The sequence below is a fragment of the Rhinolophus sinicus genome, linkage group LG06, assembly GCF_036562045.2.
Source record: "Rhinolophus sinicus isolate RSC01 linkage group LG06, ASM3656204v1, whole genome shotgun sequence".
Lineage (NCBI taxonomy): Eukaryota > Metazoa > Chordata > Mammalia > Chiroptera > Rhinolophidae > Rhinolophus > Rhinolophus sinicus.
In genome coordinates, this window is record NC_133756.1 from 166,120,543 (window position 1) to 166,144,523 (window position 23,981).

Genomic DNA, 23,981 nt, shown 5'->3' on the forward strand with positions numbered 1-23,981 from the left:
TCTCAACCCCTCACCTTTCAGGGATGTCCTCTGGACCCTCTCACATGGGTGTAGAGGGGTGGGTCTCCCAGGGTCAGGGGTGAGCGGACTTACTTGGGACTTCCATTACCCAGTCTGGCCACAGCCTGCCCTTGCCTGATAACTCTTACAAAGGGAGCAATTTCAGGGAGGCTCCAGGACCCCCAGCGGCCCCACACCCACCTCCAGGAGACAGACACGAGGCTGCTAGGGAACAATTGGTTTAATGTCATGGCTTTTGAGCCTGGCCACCTCTCAACTCTGGGGTGTGACCTGCAGAAGCCAGGGATCCAAGACTCACCCACCCCCTTATACAGCATGTAGGTGAGGCTGGCCTGAGCTTGGTCAGGGAAAGTTCCTTTCTTGGGCTCTGGAGAGAGTGGTGGGGGGCGGTGTGGGTAAAGGTGGGGTGCTGAGACCAGTACTTGGGTGTGTCTGGTTCATCCTCACTCCAAGTACGGCATGCACCCCCAGGCCACCCTCAAGAGCAGTGCACTGGGTGGGTGCTGGGGGCACCATCTGAGCAAGGGTCACCAGCCTGGTGGGAATAGAGCCCAGGGTGGCTGGGTAGCTGAAGTCTGCTGCCCTTTGGAGCCACAGCCCTTCCAGGGGTGTGGGGGTGCGGGTGGATGTGGATGTGAGCAGTCACGCAGGTGGGATGGGGCAGTCACAAGCGCCAGGGAACCCCATGTGGATGGGGCAGGCCAGAGAAAAAAGAGAGTTCTGTAGCCTCAGGAAGAGGTATGGGGAGAAGCAGGGAAGGGGCTGGGCTAGGTCTGGACCAGCCATAGCTCTGGCCCTAGGGGGCAGGTGGGTAAGGAGCTGGCACCTAAGGTGGCAAGTTTGGCTGAGGTGGGCCGTGGGGCAGGTGGGTGAGTGTGGGCTGCGGCACGGCGGTGCCTGAGGACAGGTAAACGGACCCCCAGCCAGCACAACACTCCCTGTGTCCATGGTACAAAATACACACACATACAAAAATAATACTCCATGCACGGGGGTGGGCCCCGCAGAGCGGCCTGCAGCCACAGGCTTGGTGGGCCCACACCGCCAGGTCTAGCTGTCTTCCTCCATCCTCCGCTGGTTCTTGGAATGAAACTTGTTCATGAGTTCTTCCAGCTCCGACCCACCTTGCTGCTTCTAGGGACGGGAATGGGGCGGTCTCAGCCTAGGGGACCCGCAGGTCAGGGTCCCAGAGCAGGTCGGGGGAGGAAGGCCCAGAGGGCGGGGCACGGGCTCACCTCCAGGACGGCCTTCTGCACGGTGAGCTGGCTGTACACGCGGATGCCTTCCTCCCCACACACCTTCTTCAGCTCCTCTTTGTTCAACGAGAAGAGTTGGGGCCCGGTCAGGATGCCCAGATTGTCCACGATCCTGCAGGGTAGGCGGGGCGGGCGTGAGGGCGGGGCCCTGGCTGTGGGCGTGGCGGTCCCACCCACATCTGCCCACCTGCCCACAGGCTCACCGTGAACTGAAGGCCTTGGCTTCCAGCCAGGCGCGGACCTCCTCCGGGCCAGACTCGTAGGTGAGCGGCAGGTGCACGGGCTGGCTGCGCTCCACGCGGAAGTGCCGCTGCGGCGGCTGCGCCTTGATGTAGCTGATCTTCTTGATGAGTTCGTCATTGACCTCGTCCATTTGGTGGATGAGCTCTGCGGGGGGGCCCCAGTGGCTCAGGCCCTATCCCGCAACCCCAGGGCTCCCCCTCCCCTGGCGCAGGGCCCCGTGCCCCTCCGGGTGGCTCTGGGCACCCGTCCCCACTGCACATCCCTCACCATCTTTGTTTCCGGCAAAGGTTGGGGGCAGCTTGTGGGTGGGGCTGGTAGGACCCCAGTATTTCATACCAGCCTGCAGGGGTGTGGGGAAGAAGGGGGACGGGGAGGGGCCATCAGCCTCACTCGTCTTCCCTCCCATCAGGGTTGGAGTAAGGACAGTGTGAGGCCCCCCTCCCTCCTCCCAGGACCTGTCCAGGCCCCCACTGGCCTGGGGGCCAGACCCCCAGAGCCCCCACACCAGCCCCTCCAGGCTCAGGGTGGGTGTTTCCCCGCCACTCACAGCACCTGCCCCTCCCCCCAGGCTCCTGGACAACCATGTGCGGGACAGAGCAGAGCCCCAACATCACCTGCTCCTGGGGGGCACCCAGGTCCTCGGGCCGGGTCTCAGCCAGGATGTTGTGGGGCACGTAGCCCGCCTGGCCACTGCGAGTGCGGAGCTTCCACCACTGGTGGCCATCTTCCAGCACCTGCGCATACACACCCTCCGGGGTCACCCCTGACCCACAGGTCCCAACCCCCTCTGTCCACAGGCACCAGTGCCAGGTGCTGGGACAACCAACCAGTGTGTGCCCGAGAGAGATCCGCTGTCTCTCCTTGAGCCTTCCCCCAGTCCTGTGGGGACAGTCACACAGCCCCAACCAGCCTTCCCTCCCACCAAAGGGGCCCGTGACCCCCAGCAGCTTCCTGAGAAAGTGCCTCCAGCCAGGCTGTGGGTCTAGGTCACCCACTCCTAGCTCGCTCCACTTTCCTCCCTCAGTGGCCTGGATTCGGGGTTGGCATCACACAGAGATGATGCCTCAAGGGGGCTGCAGGGGTGGGCATGAGTGACAAGTTTTGGAGGGTCCCCAACTTGGCACAGCCCAGCCCAGCTCAGGAGCCCCTCCCTGTGTGCCCTCTGAGATCCCCAAGGGAGGATGGCCCCTCAGCCAGGCTCTGGGGGTGGGGAAGCTGTGGATGTGCGTTGGAGCCCAGGGGTAGGGTCCTGGGGAAAAGGGTGGGACAGACATGCCAGGTCCCAGGGTTATGCAGCCCCGCGCCCCTGGGCAGCCCCTCCCGCTGGCCAACGCACCTCCAGGACCTCATCCTTGAGCACCGAGAGCTCATTGGCATTGCGGGCTGTGAAGTCGTAGAGGACCTTGACATACTTGGCCATGGCTGCTGTAGGTTCGTAGCCCCTGCGTCAAACAGGAGGGGCTGAGGCCCAGGGCTGGGCCAGGGTCTCCTCCTGGACCTGGGGCTGGGCTGGTGGGAGCAGCTTCCCAGATACTCAGCTGTCTCCCGGTCGGCTCTCCAAGGTTGCAGTAGAGCGAGGCTGCGGCTTGTCAGCCGGGAATGGAAACTGTGACAGCCCCAGAGCGGCTGGGGCCCGTGCACGGAGGTGGGGCAGTGCAGGCCCATGGGACGCAGGTGCCTGTAGGCACAGCAAGGCCTGCGCCAGCCCAGGCCACCTCAGGGGTCTCCAGACCTGGCCCCTCAGGGAAACCAGAGCCAGCCATGTACCCAAGAAGTGACAGGGTCACAGCTGTCACTGGGAAGCAGCTGACCAACAAGGGAGAGCCAGGCGTTGTGAGAGCTGCAGTCCTGTGAGCAGTGCGGACAGTGCAGGATGACACACAGCGGACAGCTACCGGTGGGCTGCAGGGCCACGTGGCAGAGGGCAGGCCTGTGGCTGCCGCCCAGCCCATCCCTCCCTCCGGGTCAGCCTGGCCCCTGGAGCAGCAGGGTGCTTCCCTCATCCAGGTGCAGGCCTCAGGACACTGGGGAGGCCAGAGGGCTGAGGCTGGGGTGCTCCCTGGGACCCTGGAAGTGGCTGTCAGGATGGGCCAGGGTGAACCAGCCAGGACAAAGGATGAAAATTTTTCTTAAAGTGTGGGCCCAGGCCACACTTTATGGATTCCGGGTCCCTCCCCCCTGAAACAAATCCTGGGGTCTGGCAGTGTTGCAAGCTCCCCAGGCAGACCCTGGGGTGTGGGGGGGTGTTGAGAACAGAAAGGAGGAAGGGAGGGGAGGAAGCATAGGGACTGGCCAGGCCCTCGATCTGTGGAGATGTGTGGGGTGGGAGACAGTCTGTTCTAGCCCAGACCCTCTGGCTTGGAGACTGAGCCTAAATCAACCCAATGGGAGACAGGGATTGGTAAACCATTTAAGTGGTTTAGTAAATTTCTAACCATGACTCTACAATATAAATGTGGACACACAAAAAGAGATAACGTATGAGAATACTGAATTTATGGGTGGCTTTTCACATTTTCCCTTCAATTGTATATCATAAAATTAGAATGAAACCCTTGTTCCAGTTTGGAAAGCACTATTTTGAACTACATAAACAAGGTGTTTGCCGCCACCTGGTGGCAGCATACCCATATCAGAGCCTCTGTGTTTTGGGGAATGAGTGTCACACTCCCTCACTTTGAGGAGAGCTTACCTGTGAGCATGCGGAGAGCTGACTGGGGGGAGGACCTCTCCCAGGGGTGTGGGTTCAGATACAAGGCTGTGCTTCGGGGAGTTTCGAAAGGATGGACGGCTTGCTGGAGCGGGCTGTGGGGAAAGTGGGCCTCCTTAGTTTGGTGTGGGGTGGGGGCCAGGCCAGGAGGGGGGAGCAGACTGTTTAAACTGTGAAGGCAGCGGGGGGCCATGGAGGGGCCCTCTGGTGGCCCGTGGGTTGGGCGGTGAGTGCTCTCACCTCATCACTAGAGGCTGCCGCCAGCCCCTCCACTTCCCAGGGAGCCTCCTGCAGCACGTCCAGGGGTGGCTCCCAGCCGCTGTGGAATCTGGGCACGTACACAGGCACCTGTGGCTCCCGCGGCCACTCGGAGCTAGAGTGGGAGTTTGGAGTGAGCCAGGTCCACCCAGAACCCCCAGACGCCCTGCGCTCCCCCCACGCCGACCTGAGCCCCTCCCCACGCCGACCTACGCCCCCTCCCCACGCCACTCTGCCCGACCAGTACCGTGGGCGTGTCCAGGTTTCCCCCAGTGACTCCCACAGCGCCATCTCCTTGGGAACTAGGTGGCCACGAAGGAAGCCCACGGCCTCTCGGGAGAGCAGGGGGCTGGAGACAGAGCTTGCGATATCCGGGCCACCACAGGTGCTCACGATCTGGGGCACAGTAGGGTTCAGAGGGGATCATGCCCGCAGGCCCCCAACACCACCACCACCACCACCCAGCCCACTGCGCCCACGGCTCGAGGGGGACGCATGGCCCAGCTGGCAGCCCAAGGTGGGCACTTGCTTGCCCCGCCCTCAGCCAGAGGCAAGTCCCGCCCACTGCTCCGCCCATGCCTGCCGCCCACACCCGCCCACCCAGCCCAGGCACCAGGTCCAGAGGCCCGAAGAGGAAGTGCACGAGCTCAGCAGCGCTGGGGTTCTGGATGTGTTTCTGCAGCTTGGCCTGGAGTGGGGGGGGTGGGGGAGGCGGGGAATGAGCAGGTGGCAGACAGACCGGTGGGCGGGGGGCCCTCAAGGTCAGCACAGAGGATGCGCCGGGGACGGGGCGGGGCTGCTGGACTCACAAGCAGGTTGATGGCCAGCTTGGTTTTCTGGAAACAGTCAATAAACTGGGCCTCCGATGGGGGCCGCGCCCGCAGCGTGAGGACACCCTCTGCAATGTGGGGGCGGTCGCGTGAGCATGGCAAGCCTTGTCCCTGCGCCCAGTGGGTCTTGCCTTCAGTGTGATGCAGTCCACCTGCTCAGACTGGACCTTCCCCCAGCTCAGTGGCCACTCCGTTCCCCTACTCTGACCTCCACGCCCCCCACTCCTGTGAGCCCCCATCCACGCTCCCCTCCTCTGTGTCCCCATCGCCCCACTTCATGACCCCACTGTCCCGCCTCTGCTTTGTGTCCTCCCCCCTACCAACCCCTCTCCCCCCACCCCCGCACCTGCCGGGCCTTTCTTCCCTTTCTTCTTCCCCTTCTTGCGTTGGTTCAGCTGCTTGAAAGCCTCTGCCGCCTTCTGCAGCCGTGCCACGAACCACTCAATGTCGTCCAGGGCGCAGTTGAGGATTTGCTGGGATCAGAGCGGGACAGGGGTCAGCCAGGCACCCCCACCGGCTGCAGGGACAGCCCCAGGAGCTCTCTCTAGGCTCTTGGCCTGGGGCAGGGGTGGGTACTGGCTGAGGGGGCACCTGTCAAGCCCTGAGACCCACCGTCTCCTTCTCTATCTTCTGTGCCAGCACGGCCCGCGGTGGCTCCTCGTCCAGCGACTCCTGACGGCGGAAGCCTGGATGGGAGGACAGAGCTGCTGACGGAGCGCCCCAGGCTCCGCATCAGCCCCCAGCCCAGGTGCTTCAGCCTACTTGACTCGCTGAGCGGCACCGGCGGGCCCACGCGATTCTTGGGGGGAGAAGTGTCTGCGTTGTTTCGCTGGAAGGGGATGGGTGCCGGGCCCTGGGGGGCAGGCAGGACCGACTGCCGCTGCCGGAGCTTCTCCTGGTGGCCCCTGAGTGGAGACAACGGCGGCTCAGCCCTCCAGGCCCTTGCGCAGGGTTGGAGCCTCCCCGGCAGACCCCCGCTCCCTGCGCCCCTCCACCCTACTTCAGAGTCTGGGGCCTCATCTTCTTCCCCAGGCGGCAGTCGGCCAGTGCGCTCTCGATGTCTTCGTGCACCAGCTCCGCCTGTGGGGACCGGGTGTCAGGCTGGCTCTGGGCCTATGTGGTGGGCGCCCCGCCCCCTGCTCACCTCCACCTCGTCGCAGTAGAAGAAGTGAATGTCAGGCTTGTTCTGCTCTGAGTCCTGGCACACGAGCAGCAGCACCGACGGGTAACGCAGCTGGTTCAGCACCGTCTGGGTATGCCGCACGGTGGGCAGCGGGAAATTCTCCAGCTCTTCCTAGGGACACAACCGGGCAGAGGTGTGGGCTCACAGCCACAGAGGGGGGCTGGACCCAAGTACCACATAGAGCCATGGCATGCGGGCCCAGCACGTGGAGTTTGTGCCATGGACCCAGACACAGCATAGCTCACAGGCACAGAAACGGGCTGTGGCCCAGGCGTGGACACAGACATGGACTCCACTGGATAGTGGCCAGAGCTGTTGCACACAGAACCCTGGACCTGGCCAGGCCCTGGCTCAAGCCAGCCGCTGGAGAGGCTCGTGCAGAGGGGGACGTGACCCAGCGGATGTGGCTCCCTGGACTCTCAGCGGGGTGGTAGTGGGGGGTGGTCCTCCCCGCCTGGCTCCCCTTGCCCTGATCCTGATCCCCGCCCCCACAGGGAGGCCCAGCTGTGCGTCTGGGTCATGCCTCTGCCTGCCCCTGCCGGACCTGGGACTCCACGTCCAGCAGCCGCAGGGCCTGGTCGTTGACCTGCAGCAGCATCTCCTGTGTCCAGATCTTCTCTTTAGAGCTCAGCTGTACCAGCTTCCGGATGGCGTCGTCCACAGACACGATGGCCTCACTCTTGTCCATGATAAATGTGGCCAAGTGCTGGGGGTGGGCAGCAGATGGTCACTCAGGGCAGAGCCTACCTTGTGCCAAGAGCCAGGGCCAAGGGGCTGTACTGGGGGTGTGCAGAGACCAAGCACCCCCGGGGGTCTCTGCTGTGCTTTGGTGGATGTCTGTGGGGCCAGGGACATGCCCTGATAAAGCCTTCGCTGCCTACACAAACTGTCCCTACTGCACCCCATCTCCTGTGGCAGGCTCACCACAGGGCCCCTCCCATGCTGTCCCCCATCCCCACCCCCTGGCTGCCCAGGCTCTCTCCTTCAGGTTCTGTTCAGACCTTGCCCTCGCCCACCACCCAGCTACAGCATCTCTCTGTCACCACCGCGACCTGCCTGTGTTTTATGTCTCATGAGCTGGCGTCGTGCTGTATGTGCTGTCCTTAGTGCTTGATGCATGAGGGCAAGGGTTCTGGCGATGGGTCACTGCTGTCTCCCCAGTGCGGGGACAGTGCCGAGCTCACAGCAGTCCCTTGGGGCATATGCAGGGACCCTCACCAGCCCAGGCCTCCCCTTCCCAGGGCCCTGCTCTCATCCCCCTGCAAGTCTGGCCACCCCTCTCCCCATGAGTCTGAGCTGAATTCAGTAAACGGTACTGGGGTAGCCAGATAAACACAAACTCCAGGCAACCAAGACTTAACCATAAAACACAAAGCCATGAAAATGCTAGAAGAAAACACTGGATGACTTCTGATACTAGAAAGGCCTTCTTTACAAGGGGTCTTTCCTAAGCAAGGAATAATTCCAGATTTTCAAAATAAAACATCAATAAATTTGGCTAAATAAAAATATAAATATTTCTTCCTGGGGGGAAAAATACCATATACAAAGTAAAAATGGGAAAACTAGATATAACACGTAGATATGTTGAAAGCTAATTTCCTTATTATGTAAAAATATCAATATGCATTACAACAATGGTTCTTACTTTATTAAAAGTTCTATTTTGTTAACTGTGATAAAGATACCAACAATAAACAAACAGATAATATATAATAAATAAAATATGTAAATAAGTAAAAGAGTAACATCCCAACAGCAAAACTGGCAAAAGATATGAACAGAGTCCACAGGAAAATAAATTCAAATAACTTATTAATACAGAAAACTGTATGCAATCTCACTGAATAAAACATCTGCACACTGAAACTCTGAGACCATTACTTTAGAAATAAATCAACCATTGAATTTGTTACCTTGTCCACTGACCAGTACTAACAAGTCCTTGTGGGTTAAGATGTGGAGAAATGGGAACCGTGATTCCACTCACCCAGCGCTCTTGGGAGAGGTCAGGGTATGTGGAGAGGGGTACATGCTTTCCTCTCACAGCTCTGTGGCAGGTCCCTGCACATGTGTCAAATGTGGCACACGTGCAAGGCTGCTCACTGAAGAGCCATAAGATAACAAAGGCTGGACCCAACCTACATGTCCATCAACAGGTTAAAGAGGTAAGTGGGCAGAAACACACAATGGGGTATCAAGCAGCCAATCTGTCTGCAAAGCAAGGTAAAGCCTGACACACACATTGTTAGCAAAACACAACACAACCAGACCAAACCAAACAACACCACACTGCTGGGCTCGAAACAAGTCAGTAAATTTCAAATGAGTGAAGCCATACAGAGTGTGTTCTCTGACTGTCATGGAATTAAATTAGAAATCAGTGACAAAAAGATAACAGGAAAACCCCCCAAATAATTGGAAATTAAGCACCACTCTTCTAAATAACTTATGGGTCCAAATCTTTAGAAATTAGACAACATACTTTTTTTTCCCCAAGGAGGGCGCAGCTCACTGTGGCCCATGCAGGGATCGAACCGGCAAATGTGGTGTTATCAGCACCACACTCTAACCAACTGAGCTAACCGGCCGCCCCTAAACAACATACTTTTAAACAACCAATGGGTGAAAGAAATCAGAAGGGAAATAACAAAATAAGAATGAAAATGGAAACACAACCAAACAAACAAAACTTGTGGGCACAGCCAAAGCAGTGCCAAGGGGAAATTTATAGCTGTAAATGCCTACATGAAAAAAGAAGAACGATCTAAATAACCCATGGGTCAAAGGAGAAGTCACAAGGAAAATTAGAAAGTACACTCGACACTTGAACAACATAGGGGTTAGGGACACCGAACCGCCCCCCTACAGTTGAAAATCCAAGTATAACTTTTGCCTTCCCCAAGAGTTAACCACTAATAGCCTACTGTTAACCAGACGCCTTACTGATAACATAAACAATTAACACATATTTTGCATGTTTTATGTATTATATACTGTATTCTCATAATAAAGCTAGAGAAAAGAAAATGTTATTAAGGAAATCGTAAGGAAAGGAAAATACATTTACAGTACTGTACATATTTATTGAAAAAAATCCAGGTATAAGTGGACCTATGGAGTTCAACCCCATCTTATTCAAGGGTTAACTGTATTCTGAATTGAATGATAATAAAACCATGCACAGCAAAGCTTGTGGGGTATAGCTAAAGTAGTTTTTTGAGGGAACATTACAGGTTTAATTGAATATGTTAGAAAAGAACGAAGACTTAATATCAATGATCTAAGCATTCTCCTTAAGATACTAGAAAAAGACAAACAAAACCCAAAGTGGAAGAATGGAAATTAGGAGCAGAAATCAACTAGTAAATAGACAGACAATGGAGAAACCAATAAAGCCCAAAGTTGGTTCTGAAAAGATTAATGAGCTTGACAAACCCCTAGTAAGATTGATCAAGAAAAAAATAGAGAAAACACAAATTTTCAATAACCAGAAGGGTAGAGGGGACATCACTACAGATCTCACAGGCATGAAAGTAAATTCATAATCAAAAACCTTCTCACAAAGAAAACCCTATCCTCAGAGGGCCTCACAGGGGAATCCTAACAAATATTTAGGAAGAATTAATAACAGTCTTTCATAAAGTACTTCTGAAAAGAGGACGGAATACCTCCCCACTCTATTTATGAGGCCAACATAACCCTGACACCAAAACCTGCTGAGGGCATCACAGGAAAAGAAAATTATAGACTAAAATCTCTAGTAAACATTAATGCAAAAAAAAAAAAAAAAGTCCTTAACAAAATGTTAGCCAATTAGTCCATCAACACATGAAAAGGATAACAGACCACGAATGAATGAGGTTTACCCCAGAAATGCAAGGTTGGTTCAACATTCAAAAAAATCAATTCGTGTGATTTTAAAAAAGCATTTGATAAAATTCAACACTTTTCATGATAAGTGAAATGGAAAGGAGTCCCATCAGCCCATAAAGGGCATCTACGAAAACTGTAGCATGTGAAACAGATACTGAAAGCTGTCTTCTAAGACTGAACTTGAGGCAAGGATTCTACTCAGCATTGTCCGGTGGACCTAGCAAGGGCAATCAAGTAAGAAAACTAAAGTGGCTAAAATAAGAAATTAAGTATCATCTTTATTTTCAGACAACGTGGGATGTGTACACAGAAAGTCCAATCAATCCACAAGCAAATCCCTAGATGAAATGAGGGCTTCATCCAGGACTCGGGTAAAGTGGTCACTTTACAGAAATTCAATAGTTTTCCTACCAGCCAGCAACAGACAATTGGAAAATGAATATTTAAAAAAACAATACCATTTATAACAGTGTATAAAAATGAAATAGCCAAGGAGTATTTCAATGAAAGATAGGCAAGAACTCTATGGTGAAAACCAGACAGCATCTGAGAGGCACTAGAGAAGCCTCCACGAGTGGGGGACATGTAGTCAAGGGTCAGAGAGACTCGATGCTCCCTAACTGTTTGGAGTGATGGTGCTCTTCTGTGTCCCCCTGCATTCGTGGGGGGTGGCGACATGAACCTATAACAGACCTGCACACCCCCAGCCTCAATGCCAATTTTTCTGTCCGCCCATTTAGAAAAAGGTGAAAAACCCATGTGGTGCAGTGGCTCCTCATTGTCAGGGGGGTTCTGATCCCCACCACCAATCACCCTCTCTCTGTGCCTCAGTTTTCCCATCTGGGAGGCCAGGCGAACCCTGCCCATGGCCCCAGCTCTCCTGGCAGCTGGGCGAGCAGAGGTGCCCCTGGGCTGGGGTCCTTTCACAGGCCAGCTTGGACCAAAGTCCAGGAGAGAAGCTGGAAAGCCCCAGTGGCATATGTGGCTCCTCACAAAGGTGGGAGGAGGACAGAGTCCCGCCCCACCCTAGATGTGGCAAAGCTGCCTGAGGAAGAGAGAAACTGACCCGTCCACCCTCTGTGCCCTGACCTTGGAGCAGGAGCAGTCACCAGCCTGGCAGCACAGAAAGGCCCCACCCAGCCTTTCCTAGACCTGTGGTTCTGCAGGCTTGGACAATGACCAGGAACCAGAAATGTGGCTAGCTGCCAAGAATAGGAAGGTCACTTAAGAAACATACTTCCTAAGTTCTGAGTGTGAATTAAAACTTGCCTCAGAGGAAACCCTCCTGAGCTGGCAACTGATCTCCAGTGCAGTTAACCAAGCTCAGCTCTCCCAGAACTGGTCAGACTCAGACATCCCAGGCCCTCCCTGCAGGGGCTCGAGAAAGGGCGTCTTTGTTTCACCGTCTCCCTTGCAGTCCAGTTCCTTGTTTGGGGCCAGGATGACAATTTCCTTCCCACTGGGCCTTCCCATCCGACAGCACCCAGGGCGTGTCCTGGCATTTCAGGGCTCCCTGCGTCCCACAGACTGTGAGCTCCCGAGGATTGGAGGGAGGGTTCCCCCACAGTGGCTGAGCCCAGGACAGGTGTGGGGCAGTCCCTGGCTCTGGCCACTTGTTGTGGGTGTCAGAACCTGGGCTGACTGCTTCTTCCTGGGCCTCAGTTTGCTCCCCGCCCAGGGACCTTGGAGCATTGAGGATGGGGTGCTCCCGGGGCCACCTCACCTGGACATGGTACTGGGAGGTCTCGTGCATGATGACGTTGGAGTTGGAGTACTTCTTCCTCTGTTCTGAAGAGGGAGAGACCAGTCACTCACCCCAGAGGTGGGGCCCCGCAGCCCTCCATCCAAGTGGACTGAACCTCCCGCTGGGCCACGGGGAGGGCGGTGTGCGGGCTAGGGACGTTGCTCTGCAGGCCCCTCATGGCCACCAGGAAGGACTCAAGGTCCCGGCAGGACGCGGACCTCCCTCCGTCCCTAGGATGCCCTCTCAGACGGGGTGGCATACCTGTGACTGGGGGTCTGTCATGGCTGGGTGTAGGCCCACCGTCTAGGGTGAGTGACTGGCTCCCCCTATTCTATCAACTGCCACTAACACCTCCTTGCCTTCCCTGGGGCTCCGTGCTTTCCAGACTGGGCACCATGTCCAAAAGCACAATGAGCCGGTGAGTCTGGGGCCGGCTGGGGGTGCCTAGGGAAGGGGCAGAGCTTGGCAGTGGGGCTGGCCAGGCCTGCCCTCCTGGAGCAGACACCTGGCGCTCAGCTCCCCGTGATCCGGTTGCAGTGAGGAGTGCAGCCGAATCAATATTGATGGCCCTGAATTATTAGTAAAGGCCTCTCCCCTTTCCACGCGGCGTGGCTGGGGAGGGCACCTCTGGCTGGGGGCTTTGGAAAGGGACGGGAGCAGACGGGTGAATCGGGTCCAGGAGCCTCCTCTGGGCCCCAGGGCTGACCTGCACCTCCCCTGGTGGGGGCCCAGCACAGCCCTCTAGTGGGGGGTGGGCGAGACCCTCCCTCCTCAAATCTCACTCACCAAACAGGTCCTTGGCACTCATCTTGGCCACACCGTCAGACCGGCCCAGGCTGCCACTGTAGGGGAGGGGCTGGTGAGGGCGGGGGGCCCTCACTGCACCCCTCCCTGGGGACTGCTTGGTGGCTGCTGGGCTGGGAGGGGGGGTGAGCTGGTGGGGTGGGGACTCACTTGGCAGCACCCGGGCAGCAGCTCACAGACTGGCTCATGGTGTCCTTGGTGGTGGCCGGCGCTGGAAGGGCAGATCGCAACGTGGCCTGGTGCCTGGCCTACACCTGAGTGGACGGAGAGCACAGCTGACACCTGCTTGGGGCCTGGGTGTCCTCCTCCCCGCCCCAGATCCAAAGGCCTGATGGCCTGGCCAGATTCCCCGGACACACCAGCACCACCACTGCCCTGTGTCCCAGCTGGCCGTCACCTCCACCCCATCTCACCCCAGACCCTTGGTCTTCCACAGGGACCCCCAGGACAGGCCAGCAGAGGGGTCCCAGTCCCACTGGTTCTCTGGGGTGGGGCTACAAGAAGGGTGTACTGGGGGCTCTGAAACGGGGTTGGGGGAGGAAGTGCCTCCAAGCAGAGGGAATGGCACGTTCAAAGGCCCTGAGGCAAGAGGAAAGCAGCACAGGGTGAGGCTGGAGCCAGGGTCCCTGGGGACCCAGAGTCCAGGGCGAGTCCAGGGGGACCCACCCCCTCTGGGGCATCAGCAAAGCCTGGTGCCCTTGGGCAAGAGTGACATATCCTGGGGGAGTCTGTGCCCTGTGGGAATCTCTGGACCCACACTGTCTGCCTGTCAAGTCACCAGCAAGTGCTTTCAGGGCTTGGGGTCTGCCATGGTCAGGGGTGCTGGTATCCAGGCCAGGGAGCGGTCCAGGACTTTCTGGTTTGACCAGGTCCTACCTTCAGGGAGGGTTCCCAGGAGGTGTGAGGGGCCTGGTAGCCTTGGGCCACTTCCTCCCACCTGCCACTGAGGGTCCTGGCTCTGTGGGGAGAAGGGCTGGGGACTTGGCTAGATTCCTCTGTCCATCTGTGCGTGGAGAATGTCCGGAATGCTCATGACCTCAGTGGGTGAGCCCGAGTATTTGCTTAATGGAATTCCTGTCGGGCTGAGCCAAGGGCGCTGGGCACGTGTGTCCAGGTACACACACACCTGGGTGAAACCCAGGCCTGCGGGCTACACAGACACGCACAGGCTGTGACAAGTGGCTCCTCCCCCTGGGGAGCCTAGGCTGGGAACCAGTGGCCTACAACTCCCTGGCGAGCAGCAGGGCCAGCAGGGAGGTGGGTCCCGGCAATGGCGCCTGGGCCAGGAAGCACATGGGGAGGGAACACTTACAGACCTACTCCAGTGGGGAGAGCGGTGGCTTTTTCAGCTGACTGGGGCAGGGGAGCCATGCAACCCCAACGGGCCCTGGGGCCCAGGCTGCACTTTGGTTTTACTGCGGTCATTTGGTCATTTTCCGGGTGCATAGGGAGGGCCCAGCATTGTGCCCAGTCACGTCATGCAGTGGAGGGGGAGGAGGCCCCAGCAGGGCAGGGAGGGCAGAGGGACCAGCTCCAGGTTCAAATTCCAGCCCTGTAGCTGAGTGACCTTGGGAAGGAGTCAGCTTAAGACCCAGGGGGAGCCGGGTGGGGCCCTGGAATGGGGGAACCCCCTCAAGCCCTGGGAGCTGCCTGGTGAGGGAAGGGCCACCCTGTGCAAGGGGTAACCTGGGAAACAGGTGGGAGCCGGCAGCTGGTATCCAGGGTGGACTTGGGCAACAGAGGCAAGCAGAGAGGGCTGAAGAGGCAGGGCGGGGCGGGAGGGCTGAGGCATTGAGGCCCGCTTGGGGGAGGCCTGGGCAGGGCGGTGTACGCACTCGCCAAGGCGGAGGAGGGGAGGCACCACTAGCTGGGCCCTGCCTCCCAGCACAGCTGGGGCAGACTGCACCTGCGGTGGGGGCAGAGGTAGTCTGTGGGGCCACCTCAGAAGCATGACGAACCCTGCCTACTCCTGTCCCCTGCCACCAGGCACACCCTCCTGCACAGGGGCTGCCCTAAGCCAGCCCAGCTCAGGGAGGAGGAATGTGGGAGAGCCAGAGGTTGGACGCCCACAGGCCTCTGCCAGCCCACACCCCTGAGTCTCTCCCACGCTGGCCCTTGCAGCCCCGACCCGGCCTCCTCCTTTCTGAAACTCCCACGCCCCAACCGTGACCCGGAGCCTGACCCCAGCCTGATGTCCCCTTGCCCTGGATTTCCTCCTTGCTGACACCCAGGAAATGCCTTCTGACGTCTGACGCACAGGGTGCCCTGGCTCACCTCAGTGGTCTGACCCCAGGGAGGGCCCCGTCCGCCCCGGGGATGGAGGGGTGGGGTCTTCCAGCGCAGGGGAGAAACCGGGGTCCCCCGCACCGAGCCCCAGGGTTGGGATGAGGCCGGCTGACTCATGAGCACTGACTTAAAAATATCCCGGCGCACCGGCGCCGCCCCAGGACCGGACGGCCCAGGCCAGGCCTCAGCGGGACCCGGCTCCTGGCCACGAGCCCAGGGGCCGCCCGCGGACCCGGCGCAGCCCCATCGCGCCCCGTGCCTCCCGACCCCCTGGCCCGGCCCGCAGACCCGGGCAGAGTCCCGTTTCGCACCGCCACCTGGGGAAACTGAGGCCCGGGCCCGGCCGCCGTCCATGCGCGCAGCTCCCGCGTCCCTCCTGCGCCTAAGCGCGGGCAGGCTCCCGGCGGGGTCGGTAGCCCTGGGCCCGGGACCCCGCGGGGCGCTCACCTGCTCCTCGCGGCCCGCGCCGCCGCCCGCTGGTCCCCTGGTCCGCGCGTCAGTCCGCCCGTCTGTCGGCGCCGGGCTCCGGCGGGCGGGAGGGACGCGCGGTGGGGCTGGGCCGGGACAGACCGGGGCGGAGCCGCCAGCAGGAACCTGAGCGGCAGGTTGGAACCTGGACACCGCGGGAGCGCGGTGGGGGCGGGGGCGGGACGCGGACGCCCTGCCCACCAGTTCGGCCGCTCCGCCCCCTGCTTCAGACCCCGCCCCCACCGGGGCTCCCCGCGGTGGGTCCCCAACACCCACCCTGCGGCCCCCAACGCTGACCCCACTCCTAGAGCTGAGCGCCGGCGGGCGGGGTCGGGAGCCCCTCCTCCGTGAGGACACGCAGGGTGAGGCTGAGACCTTCCTGGGGCTGTCGAGCTGCACCCCAGCCGGCGTGACGTGGTGTAGTCCCTGTCAGGTGACCTTGGCCAGGCCCAGAGGCAGAGTCCCCCCTCTTCACCTGGCCCCTCTGAATGGGTGTCTAAGGGTGGGAGGGGCCCCTTTCTCCACAGTCCAGGAGCTCCTAGTCTCTCTGTGCTGCCCCAACCCCGAGGGATGGGGGTGTCCGGTGGAAGAGTGGGGACGCCTGGGGCCTAGGCTGTACCCGAGTGCCGGGGAAGAGGACTTGTTGGGATGGGTGCTCCGAGCAGTGCCCAGGCCCCAACCTCTGCCCACAGCATGAGGCAGGTGTTCTCTCTCCTGAACTGGCTCTCAGGAGGCCCCTGCCCATCCAGCTGGGCAAGGAGGAACTGGAGAAGGGGCAGCGCGCAGGCCCTGGCAGAGGTGGCACCCCCCCCCCCAACCATGCGCAGGGATCCCAAGGCTTTGGCTCCTTTTCCTGGGGTGGAGGCAGCGGAAAAGGGTGTGCCAGAGGGCTCCAGGGCCCTGGTCCCAGGGCAGTTGGCGTGGGTTTGCCCTGGGCTGCCCGAGGAACCCCTGGGGGCATGAGGCACCTGCAGGGTTAGCCACACTGGCTTTCCTGGTCGCCAGTACCCCAAGAGCGGGTCTCCCCACCAGCTGTCTGGGGCATTGCTGAGGGGGTGCAGGAAGTGGCCTTTGTCTTCAGGCCCAGCCCAACCCCATCCTGGTAAGGCCTGGCTTCCTGGTTCTCTTCCCACTGCTGAGCACCCAGAAGTGAAGGCCCCGCGCCCCACCTGCCCCCCCCTCCCTGGAGGCTGAGCCTTCTGGCAAAAAGTGGGAATGCACTGGGGAGGGAGCTGCTCCTGAAATCAATGGGACTGCCATCCGGAGGAAGTAGCAGGGTCCCTGGTCCCAGACTGGCCACCCCCTTGACAGGTGAACCCCCACCTCTGTAGCCAAAATGATGGGGGTGTCGAGGGCCTGGCAGATCCTCTGGTGGGAGGCCACCTATTAGTGCAGCAGGCCTCCTGCGGCAGGGGTCTGAGGGCAGGGGTCTGCAGGGCAGGGGTCTGCAGGGCAGGGGTCTGCAGGGCAGGGGTCTGAGGGCAGGGGTCTGCAGGGCAGGGGTCTGAGGGCAGGGGTCTGCAGGGCAGGGGTCTGAGGGCAGGGGTCTGCAGGGCAGGGGTCTGAGGGCAGGGGTCTGCAGGGCAGGGGTCTGAGGGCAGGGGTCTGCAGGGCAGGGGTCTGAGGGCAGGGGTCTGCAGGGCAGGGGTCTGAGGGCAGGGGTCTGCAGGGCAGGGGTCTGAGGGCAGGGGTCTGCAGGGCAGGGGTCTGAGGGCAGGGGTCTGCAGGGCAGGGGTCTGAGGGCAGGGGTCTGAGGGCAGGGGTCTGCAGGGCAGGGGTCTGAGGGCAGGGGTCTGCAGGGCAGGGGTCTGCAGGGCAGGGGTCTGAGGGCAGGGGTCTGCAGGGCAGGGGTCTGAGGGCAGGGGTCTGAGGGCAGGGGTCTGCAGGGCAGGGGTCTGAGGGCAGGGGTCTGCAGGGCAGGGGTCTGAGGGCAGGGGTCTGCAGGGCAGGGGTCTGAGGGCAGGGGTCTGAGGGCAGGGGTCTGCAGGGCAGGGGTCTGAGGGCAGGGGTCTGAGGGCAGGGGTCTGAGGGCAGGGGGAGGCGTCTGCAGATGGCAGGCGAGCCCAGGGAGGCAGGGTGGTTGGACTGCTGAATGCACACTGATTGAGGGTAAGCAGGTGCCTTCACGAGGCTGCCAAGTGCACTGGTCTCGAGCAGGGCTCCTACTTGCCCTCAAGCACAGACCATCGAGGGCGCCACTGCCCTCACTGAGGCCAGGCCCTGCAGCCTCGGGGAGAAGCCCGCTCCGCTCCGGGGGCTGCTGGCTGAGTGCTCCTGTGTCCTGAGGAAGAGCCTTGCAGGAGGAAGGTGGGCTTAATCAGGAGAAATTCAGGGAGGTATAAACATTTCTTTATTTGAAAAATATGAAGAGAAACTACACCCTTTCGAACGTGACTCCAAACAGAAAACGTGCACTCGCGACAAATGGAGGGAAATCACTCAAAATTGCAGCTTACAGTTCGGTCTGAACCCACCCGCGCTCAGTGCAGAACGTTACTGACGTTCTATGACTGAGGCTGGGACAGCTAACCATGAAGTGGCTGTCACCAATCCTGGGTCAGAACCCCCAACCCCAGAGCTGACCAGCACCGCTGCATTCTTTTTGGCAGCCAGAGGGCACTCTCTGTCTAGGACTCGGCTTGCTCGGAGTGAGGCCACCCCCCTCCCCTGCCCACAGCACTGGGTCCCACCCATGTGTATGTGGCAAGTATGGAACACCCACCTGGGCTACAGAATGCTGCCCCACGGTGAGAACTCTGGCAGGAGAGAACAGGGTGGGACCAATGGCCCCCTGCTGGTGCGGGACAAATCTCTGAGGTTTGTGACAATGGCCTGACTGCTGGGTTCCCACTCTGGCCTTTGGGGTCAGGGTGGCCAAAACACAGAGACAGAGCAGATGTCCTGGTAATTTCCCAGAGACCACTCAGGGCAGTGACCGCGCCTATGGCTGCTCCCAGCAAGATTCATAAACCATCTCTTCCCTTTCTGCAATGGCAGCGGGAACGTGGGGCTCCCTGGAGTGAGCACATGTCCAGGGCTGCTGGCATCACCCCGTTAGCTGATGAAGGCAGCGATGGCCACCACCTGCAGGACGGCTTCCAGGCTGTGCAGCGTCAGGCGTGTGGCACTGAGGACGGAGTCGGCCCACAGCACGAGGGTCTGCCAGAGCAGGAAGTAGACACACAGCAAGGCACCGGCCACCGTGAGGACCAGGCTGGCGGCCAGTGGTACCTCAGCCTCTGTCAGGTTGCCCTTGGTGCCTGCAGAGAACAAACATGGTGAGTGCCAGGCTGGGGACGACTGTTCCAGACCCACAACGCCGGTGCGCCTGGGAGGGCAAGAGGCTGCAGATCACCAGCACGCTCCACTCCCAGCACAAGGCCACCACACAGGACTCAGTGTCAGGAAGCGGAACATGGAATGTGCTCCTTGGTGAGGAAAACCAGTCTCGGGGTTGGCTGTGGTGGGACAGGGAGGTCTGGCTTCCTGAAACCTGTCCCAAGTGCATTCTGACACTTTTCCCTAATTCCAAATGGACTGAGGGTATTTTGTTTAAAATTTCGAAAAATATTTTACTCTGGGCAAAGGCCAGCCTGAATAATTTAATGCATACTTATAAAAAACAAAACTGCGTGTTTTAGAAACAAATGGGTCCATCATGGAAAATGCTGGTCCCCAGCTGCAGCCAGCTGACTGCACGTGCCCAGGGCACTGACAGCCCGCCAGGGGGGCACATGGAGAGGGCAGGCAGGCAGATGCCCACCTCTGGTGCCGTTGGCCACCCGACCATGCACTCGAGCCCTGGCAGACACTGAGGCCCAGCATGCACGCAGCAGGATGGCCGAGCTGGCCCGTCTCCCCTGATGACGACCATGGGCAGAGCTCGGCTTCCCTGTGGGCCTCGGTCTCCTCGCTGCTATCTGTGCGTGTGTGGGCGGGACGTGCAGAGGCCCTAGAACTGCCGGCAGAAGCAGGACGGACAGTGTAGTCACAGTGCTGGTGTGCACGTGCCTGTGGCACGGAGCCTGAAGCCCCGGCCCCTTGCAGTGAACTCTGGGGAGGGGCAGAGGGCCAAGGTGACGCCGTGCGTGTGTGTCTGCGCTGCTGGAGCTCCTGCACCAAACCATATAGGCGCCACTTTCCTGCTGGGGACAGGACAGAATTTTCTAGACTCTTCTCCAGACCGCTGGCCAACGGAAGGGGCAGCAGGGGTGAGGGAGGAGGTCCGGCTCCGACTGAAGTGCTGTGACCCAGTGGCTTGTGCAGGACGTGCTTGCCAACCGGAAGCGCCTGTCCCAGGACGCTGCCGTCTCTTAGACAAAGCTTCTCAATAAACTAATTAATATTTAACGACACTGTAAGGTGAGCCTGAAAGCAACTGGTGAAGCAGTTAAACCCCGAGCGTCTCTAAGAGCCATACTCTAAAATGACGCCTGTTTTCAAGATTCACAAAGCTAATTCTGTCCTAAGTGACTTCCAATTCTCACGACCATCAACTCACCCAAGTACAAGCGAGTTGCTTCCAGAATCCCCAGCAGGAACAGCAGAGTCAGGTCGAGGACCAGGTGACTTGGAGGATAACTGAAAACCTGACCTGCAGACAGTGGGCAGAAGACCAGAGCTCAGGTTACGTGGCAGGACAGCTCTACCAGGCCTTTCCGCCCCCGACTTACTTTTGTACGACTTACTTTTGTACGTGACCATCAGGAGTGTAGCTAGGAAGTAAAGGGCGCCATAAGCAGCACTGAGATAGAGCATCATTTGCAGGGGGACCGAGGACAACTGGCAGGTGGTTAAGGACTCGCCCAGCAGCCCTGGGGGGCGGGCGGCAAGAGAGGGTGCTGCCCCACCTAGAGGAGGCGTGCAAACACCCAGGCACAGCTCAGGTACCCGCCGGTGGCCATGGTGCGCGGACACCATCCATGCTCCTCCTAGTGTCACAGGAGCAGCGGTCCAGGTGGGCTGGAGGGCGGGGCTGGAACCTCCCCCAAAGGGACACCTTGGCCTAGAGCAAGTGGACTGGGCACGACCTTGGAGACTGCAGCACTCTGGGCTAATTGGGTGGTGTCACCCCGACCATGGCCCCGGTGACAAGAGAAGAAAAGATTTGTTTTCTTTCAATAAAATATACTTCTCATTTGGAAGGCAGTTAAATATCCGCCACCCACTTTCCGGAGCTCTGTACCACCTCACATTTGTTCATGCTACAAGGAGTCCTGAAGCACAAAGCGAGGGCATCATTTCCCTGCCCCTGCTGGGCCACCACAGGAGGTGCAAACCAGCTGCAGCTCCACTCCCAGGCCAGTGCATCAACTCTCGAAACCTGTTAGTGAACACCCTTCGGCTTAAAAGTGGAATTGCCACTTAGAATTTATAGAAAAGGGGGCTGGGGGTAAAGGGGTAAAAAGCAGGAGCCGAGAGATGACTTCAGGGGGGGAACCGCGGAGGACACAGCAGCAGGATACGGCCGTGGAGGAAACGCTCCCTGGAAGAGAAAGTGTCAGTGAGGCTGGAGCACCGTAGACCTTGGGAGTGAGACATACGACCCCAGCCTCACTCCCCTCTGCTTGCACTATGGAAAGAAGCCCGCATGCATTTGGGCCTGCAGCTAGCTACCTTTCCATAACCTCTGTGCCCGCCCTGCCAAGGAGGACCAGACAATCTGCTTCTCAGAACCTGAGCCTGGAGACAGCATGTACCTGGGAGCTCGGGAGCAGAAGCAAAGCTCGGCTCCACCTGAGGCCAGACCAGCCAGGTGGGGCACATTCCCGCTCCTCAGCCGTGCCGGCTGGAAGGAAGATGCCGTGGAAGGCAACCCAAGGCTTTGCCCATCCTCTGTGGTTTCCGCATTATTTGTCACACGTGTATAAGATGAAAACCCTTCCTCATTCAGGTTACAAGTTTTTCCATCACTGATAACAGACATTTTGCTTTCCTCTGGAACTGTATTCACTGCCCAATACCCCTCCAAAAATAAGAATTTCCTGGGCTCAGTCTCTTTAAATCGTGCCTTTCTGGGATGTTCTCCCATCCCCACAGCAGCTACACACGTTTCTTTAGGCTGAGACGATCTTGGAGTGAGCGGAGCGTCTCTGCACGAGAAACAGTCCTCAGAATCGGACTCATCTGTGGTCAAACTTCCTGTCTGAAGAGGCTCAAGCTATTTGCACATCGAGGCATGCTGACACACCAATAAAGATTTAGAACTTGGCAAACATCCCGGTAGGAGATTCCAGCTGCACCACGGTGAGAAGGCGGGCTGTTCTTGTTCCGTTCCACTTCCTCTCTAGTCCAGAGGGGGCTGGAGAGAAGCGCCTGGCCCTGGTGTTTTTGTGGAGACGTCAGATCCCTGAGCAGATCTGGGGCCCTCTGTGGACCCTCACTTGGGTGGGGGCCGTGAATCGGGCAGCATAGGACACTAGTGACAGAGATTCAAAGCTGGGCTTGGAGAGCTGGCACAGGCTGGGGTGGGGGGGAGGGGCGGTAACGGGGCTCGGAGCACTGTCTATTCGCCTCCCGTTACAGGCAGGGTGCACTGACACCCAATCTGTTCTTTTCCAGGCCCAGGGTGCTGAGATCCCTGTCATTATTTGGGTGGGTTTCCTCTCTGTTGATCCTTCTCTTCAAGGTCAGCTTCAGACACACTTCAAATCTATTTGCCAGTTGCCCATGTTATAGATTGAAATTGTGGGGCTCAGGAAAAAAATACTGTATAAAACCCTTAAGCAACGAAAGATTTAAATAATTAACATTAAGGGTAGCTACAATCGGCTATGCTGTTGTAACGATTTCAGACTGACAGGAGCTCATCTTCACTAAATGTAGCTGGGGCTTTTAGGAGTTCGCATTTTTTTGTCCGTGATTTCATGTAATGGCAACATGGCTGTGAGCGGGTGTGTCAGAAGTGACCTGTGGGAGTAGAACAATGCTTTGCGGAAGTGATACACAAGTGTGCCAAGAGATCCTGTTCGGCCACAAACTTCGTTTTTCACCAAATGAAAATCCACAACCCTAATTACTGGTGGCCCCGCAACCCCGTATCCAGAGCTCTGAGTCAGGCAGGCAGTGGAGACTGCTTCACTCGGGATGGCCTGCTTACTGCTTCGGTTTATTCCTTCCTTGCATGACAGCTGCGCGTTGGAAACCGGACGTTTTTATCTGACCGGGTGAATGCTGAAACAAACACAGTCCCCAGGCTAGAGTAACCCAGCCCACTTTTTATTACACACGTGGTGAACATAAACGCTGTTAGCTGACTGAGTGGTCAGTACTTTACAGGAGACAGAGAAGGGTACGCAGCATGGTGACCCGAGCAGGGCACATCCCAAGACAAGGGGGGCCCACTGGCTCCTGAGCTGGGCGTGTTTCACGGTGTGCGTTAAAAACTCATAATTTGTCCCACACACCAACGTTTCAGAGAAGTGTACAACTGAAATATATCGTGCCTGTGACCAGCTTTCAAACCAGGGGTTTGCCACGGCGACAGGGTGCCCCTCTTGTCCTCCCCGGACCCTGCGACAACCTGCTTCGCACTTGCCGCTGGCCTTGCTGCCCCTGCAGGAATTCTCAGCAGAGCCACACAGTAAAACAGCACCCCCCCCACCCCGCCCCGTGCTCTGCTCCCAGGGCCCAGCGCCAGGGTGGAGCCGCAGGAGCGCCGTGCTCCCCCGGAGGTCGCACACAGGGCTGGCCCGAGACCACAGACTTGCACCCCAGTGTTCCCTGCAGCACCAGTCACCTCCAAAGTGGAAACAGCAACAGGTGGGGGGAGCACCAAAGCGCGGCCCGTGCACGCAACCGAACACTGTTCAGCCGTGAGGAGGGACGCAGTTGCGGGCACGGGGACAGCCCTGCGCAAAACGAGGGCGGCGCAAGGCCCAGGCGCCAGAGCGGCCGGACCCCGGAGGGCGGTGGGGCTCCCAAAGAGCCGCAACGACCAACGGCCAGGCTGCTCAGCTGTCCAGTTCCACCGAGAACCAAACCACACCGACCCCTTCCCCGGGACGGCCTCCGCGCCCGCCCGGGACCCCTCCCCGAGCTCCTTCCAGGATCCCCCAGACCCTCGGGGAACCGCGCCGCGCACCTTACCTCTCCGCGCAGCCGCCATCTTGCTCCGGCTCCGCCCGCCCAGTCCGCCGAGATCCCGGCAGCCTCTCGGCCCCGCGCCGCTCGCGTCCCTTCGGCCATTTTCGCCTCTGATCTCGAAGGGGCCCGACAGCGCCGCTTTTCGAGACTTGACTCGGAGCTGCGGCCGAGGCCCGATTAGCCGGTCCGGCAGCGCTCGGGCACTTTCGGACAAGAG

The 23,981-nt window shown here is 59.0% G+C and overlaps 2 protein-coding genes across 8 annotated transcripts; both read right to left on the bottom strand.

The window, feature by feature from the left end:
* Window positions 1-226: 226 nt before the first annotated feature.
* Window positions 227-15,853, bottom strand: EPS8L2 (EPS8 signaling adaptor L2). 3 transcript variants are annotated; one of them, XM_074336984.1, is made up of 21 exons: window positions 15,659-15,853; window positions 13,076-13,173; window positions 12,908-12,963; window positions 12,101-12,165; window positions 7,046-7,207; window positions 6,463-6,612; window positions 6,319-6,398; window positions 6,081-6,223; window positions 5,931-6,004; window positions 5,665-5,791; window positions 5,298-5,386; window positions 5,102-5,176; window positions 4,736-4,884; window positions 4,471-4,603; window positions 4,213-4,325; window positions 2,857-2,962; window positions 2,135-2,254; window positions 1,788-1,860; window positions 1,481-1,664; window positions 1,257-1,389; window positions 227-1,155 (listed from the first exon to the last, which is right to left on the bottom strand). In XM_074336984.1, exons 2-21 carry the CDS (start codon window positions 13,111-13,113, stop codon window positions 1,072-1,074), a joined length of 2,154 nt encoding a protein of 717 aa, XP_074193085.1. In that variant the 5' UTR covers window positions 13,114-13,173; window positions 15,659-15,853; the 3' UTR covers window positions 227-1,071. The 3 variants fall into 3 exon arrangements, with proteins under 3 accessions (XP_074193085.1, XP_074193084.1, XP_074193087.1); XM_074336983.1 differs by having other exon boundaries at window positions 13,076-13,179; window positions 15,659-15,796; XM_074336986.1 differs by lacking the exons at window positions 12,908-12,963; window positions 13,076-13,173; window positions 15,659-15,853 and adding an exon at window positions 12,383-12,435.
* Window positions 15,854-18,011: 2,158 nt separating this feature from the next.
* Window positions 18,012-23,912, bottom strand: TMEM80 (transmembrane protein 80). 5 transcript variants are annotated; one of them, XM_074336998.1, is made up of 6 exons: window positions 23,768-23,789; window positions 21,379-22,852; window positions 21,145-21,164; window positions 20,368-20,461; window positions 20,181-20,273; window positions 18,012-18,939 (listed from the first exon to the last, which is right to left on the bottom strand). In XM_074336998.1, exons 2-6 carry the CDS (start codon window positions 21,443-21,445, stop codon window positions 18,734-18,736), a joined length of 480 nt encoding a protein of 159 aa, XP_074193099.1. In that variant the 5' UTR covers window positions 21,446-22,852; window positions 23,768-23,789; the 3' UTR covers window positions 18,012-18,733. The 5 variants fall into 5 exon arrangements, with proteins under 5 accessions (XP_074193099.1, XP_019570285.2, XP_074193096.1 ...); XM_019714726.2 differs by lacking the exon at window positions 21,379-22,852 and having other exon boundaries at window positions 23,768-23,912; XM_074336995.1 differs by lacking the exon at window positions 21,379-22,852 and having other exon boundaries at window positions 20,368-21,164; window positions 23,768-23,896.
* Window positions 23,913-23,981: the final 69 nt, after the last annotated feature.

Coding starts and splice junctions, on each gene's coding strand:
- EPS8L2 (XM_074336984.1), bottom strand. CDS start 13,113: ATGAGCCAGTCTGTGAGCTGCTGCCCGGGTGCTGCCAA. Junction 6,224..6,318: donor ATGAGGCCCCAGACTCTGAA/GTAGGGTGGAGG, acceptor GTCTCCACTCAG/GGGCCACCAGGAGAAGCTCC. Junction 1,390..1,480: donor GCCAAGGCCTTCAGTTCACG/GTGAGCCTGTGG, acceptor CCTACCCTGCAG/GATCGTGGACAATCTGGGCA.
- TMEM80 (XM_074336995.1), bottom strand. CDS start 20,599: ATGGTGTCCGCGCACCATGGCCACCGGCGGGTACCTGAGCTGTGCCTG. Junction 20,274..20,367: donor CCTGATGGTCACGTACAAAA/GTAAGTCGTACA, acceptor CACTGTCTGCAG/GTCAGGTTTTCAGTTATCCT. Junction 18,940..20,180: donor AGCAACTCGCTTGTACTTGG/GTGAGTTGATGG, acceptor TGTTCTCTGCAG/GCACCAAGGGCAACCTGACA.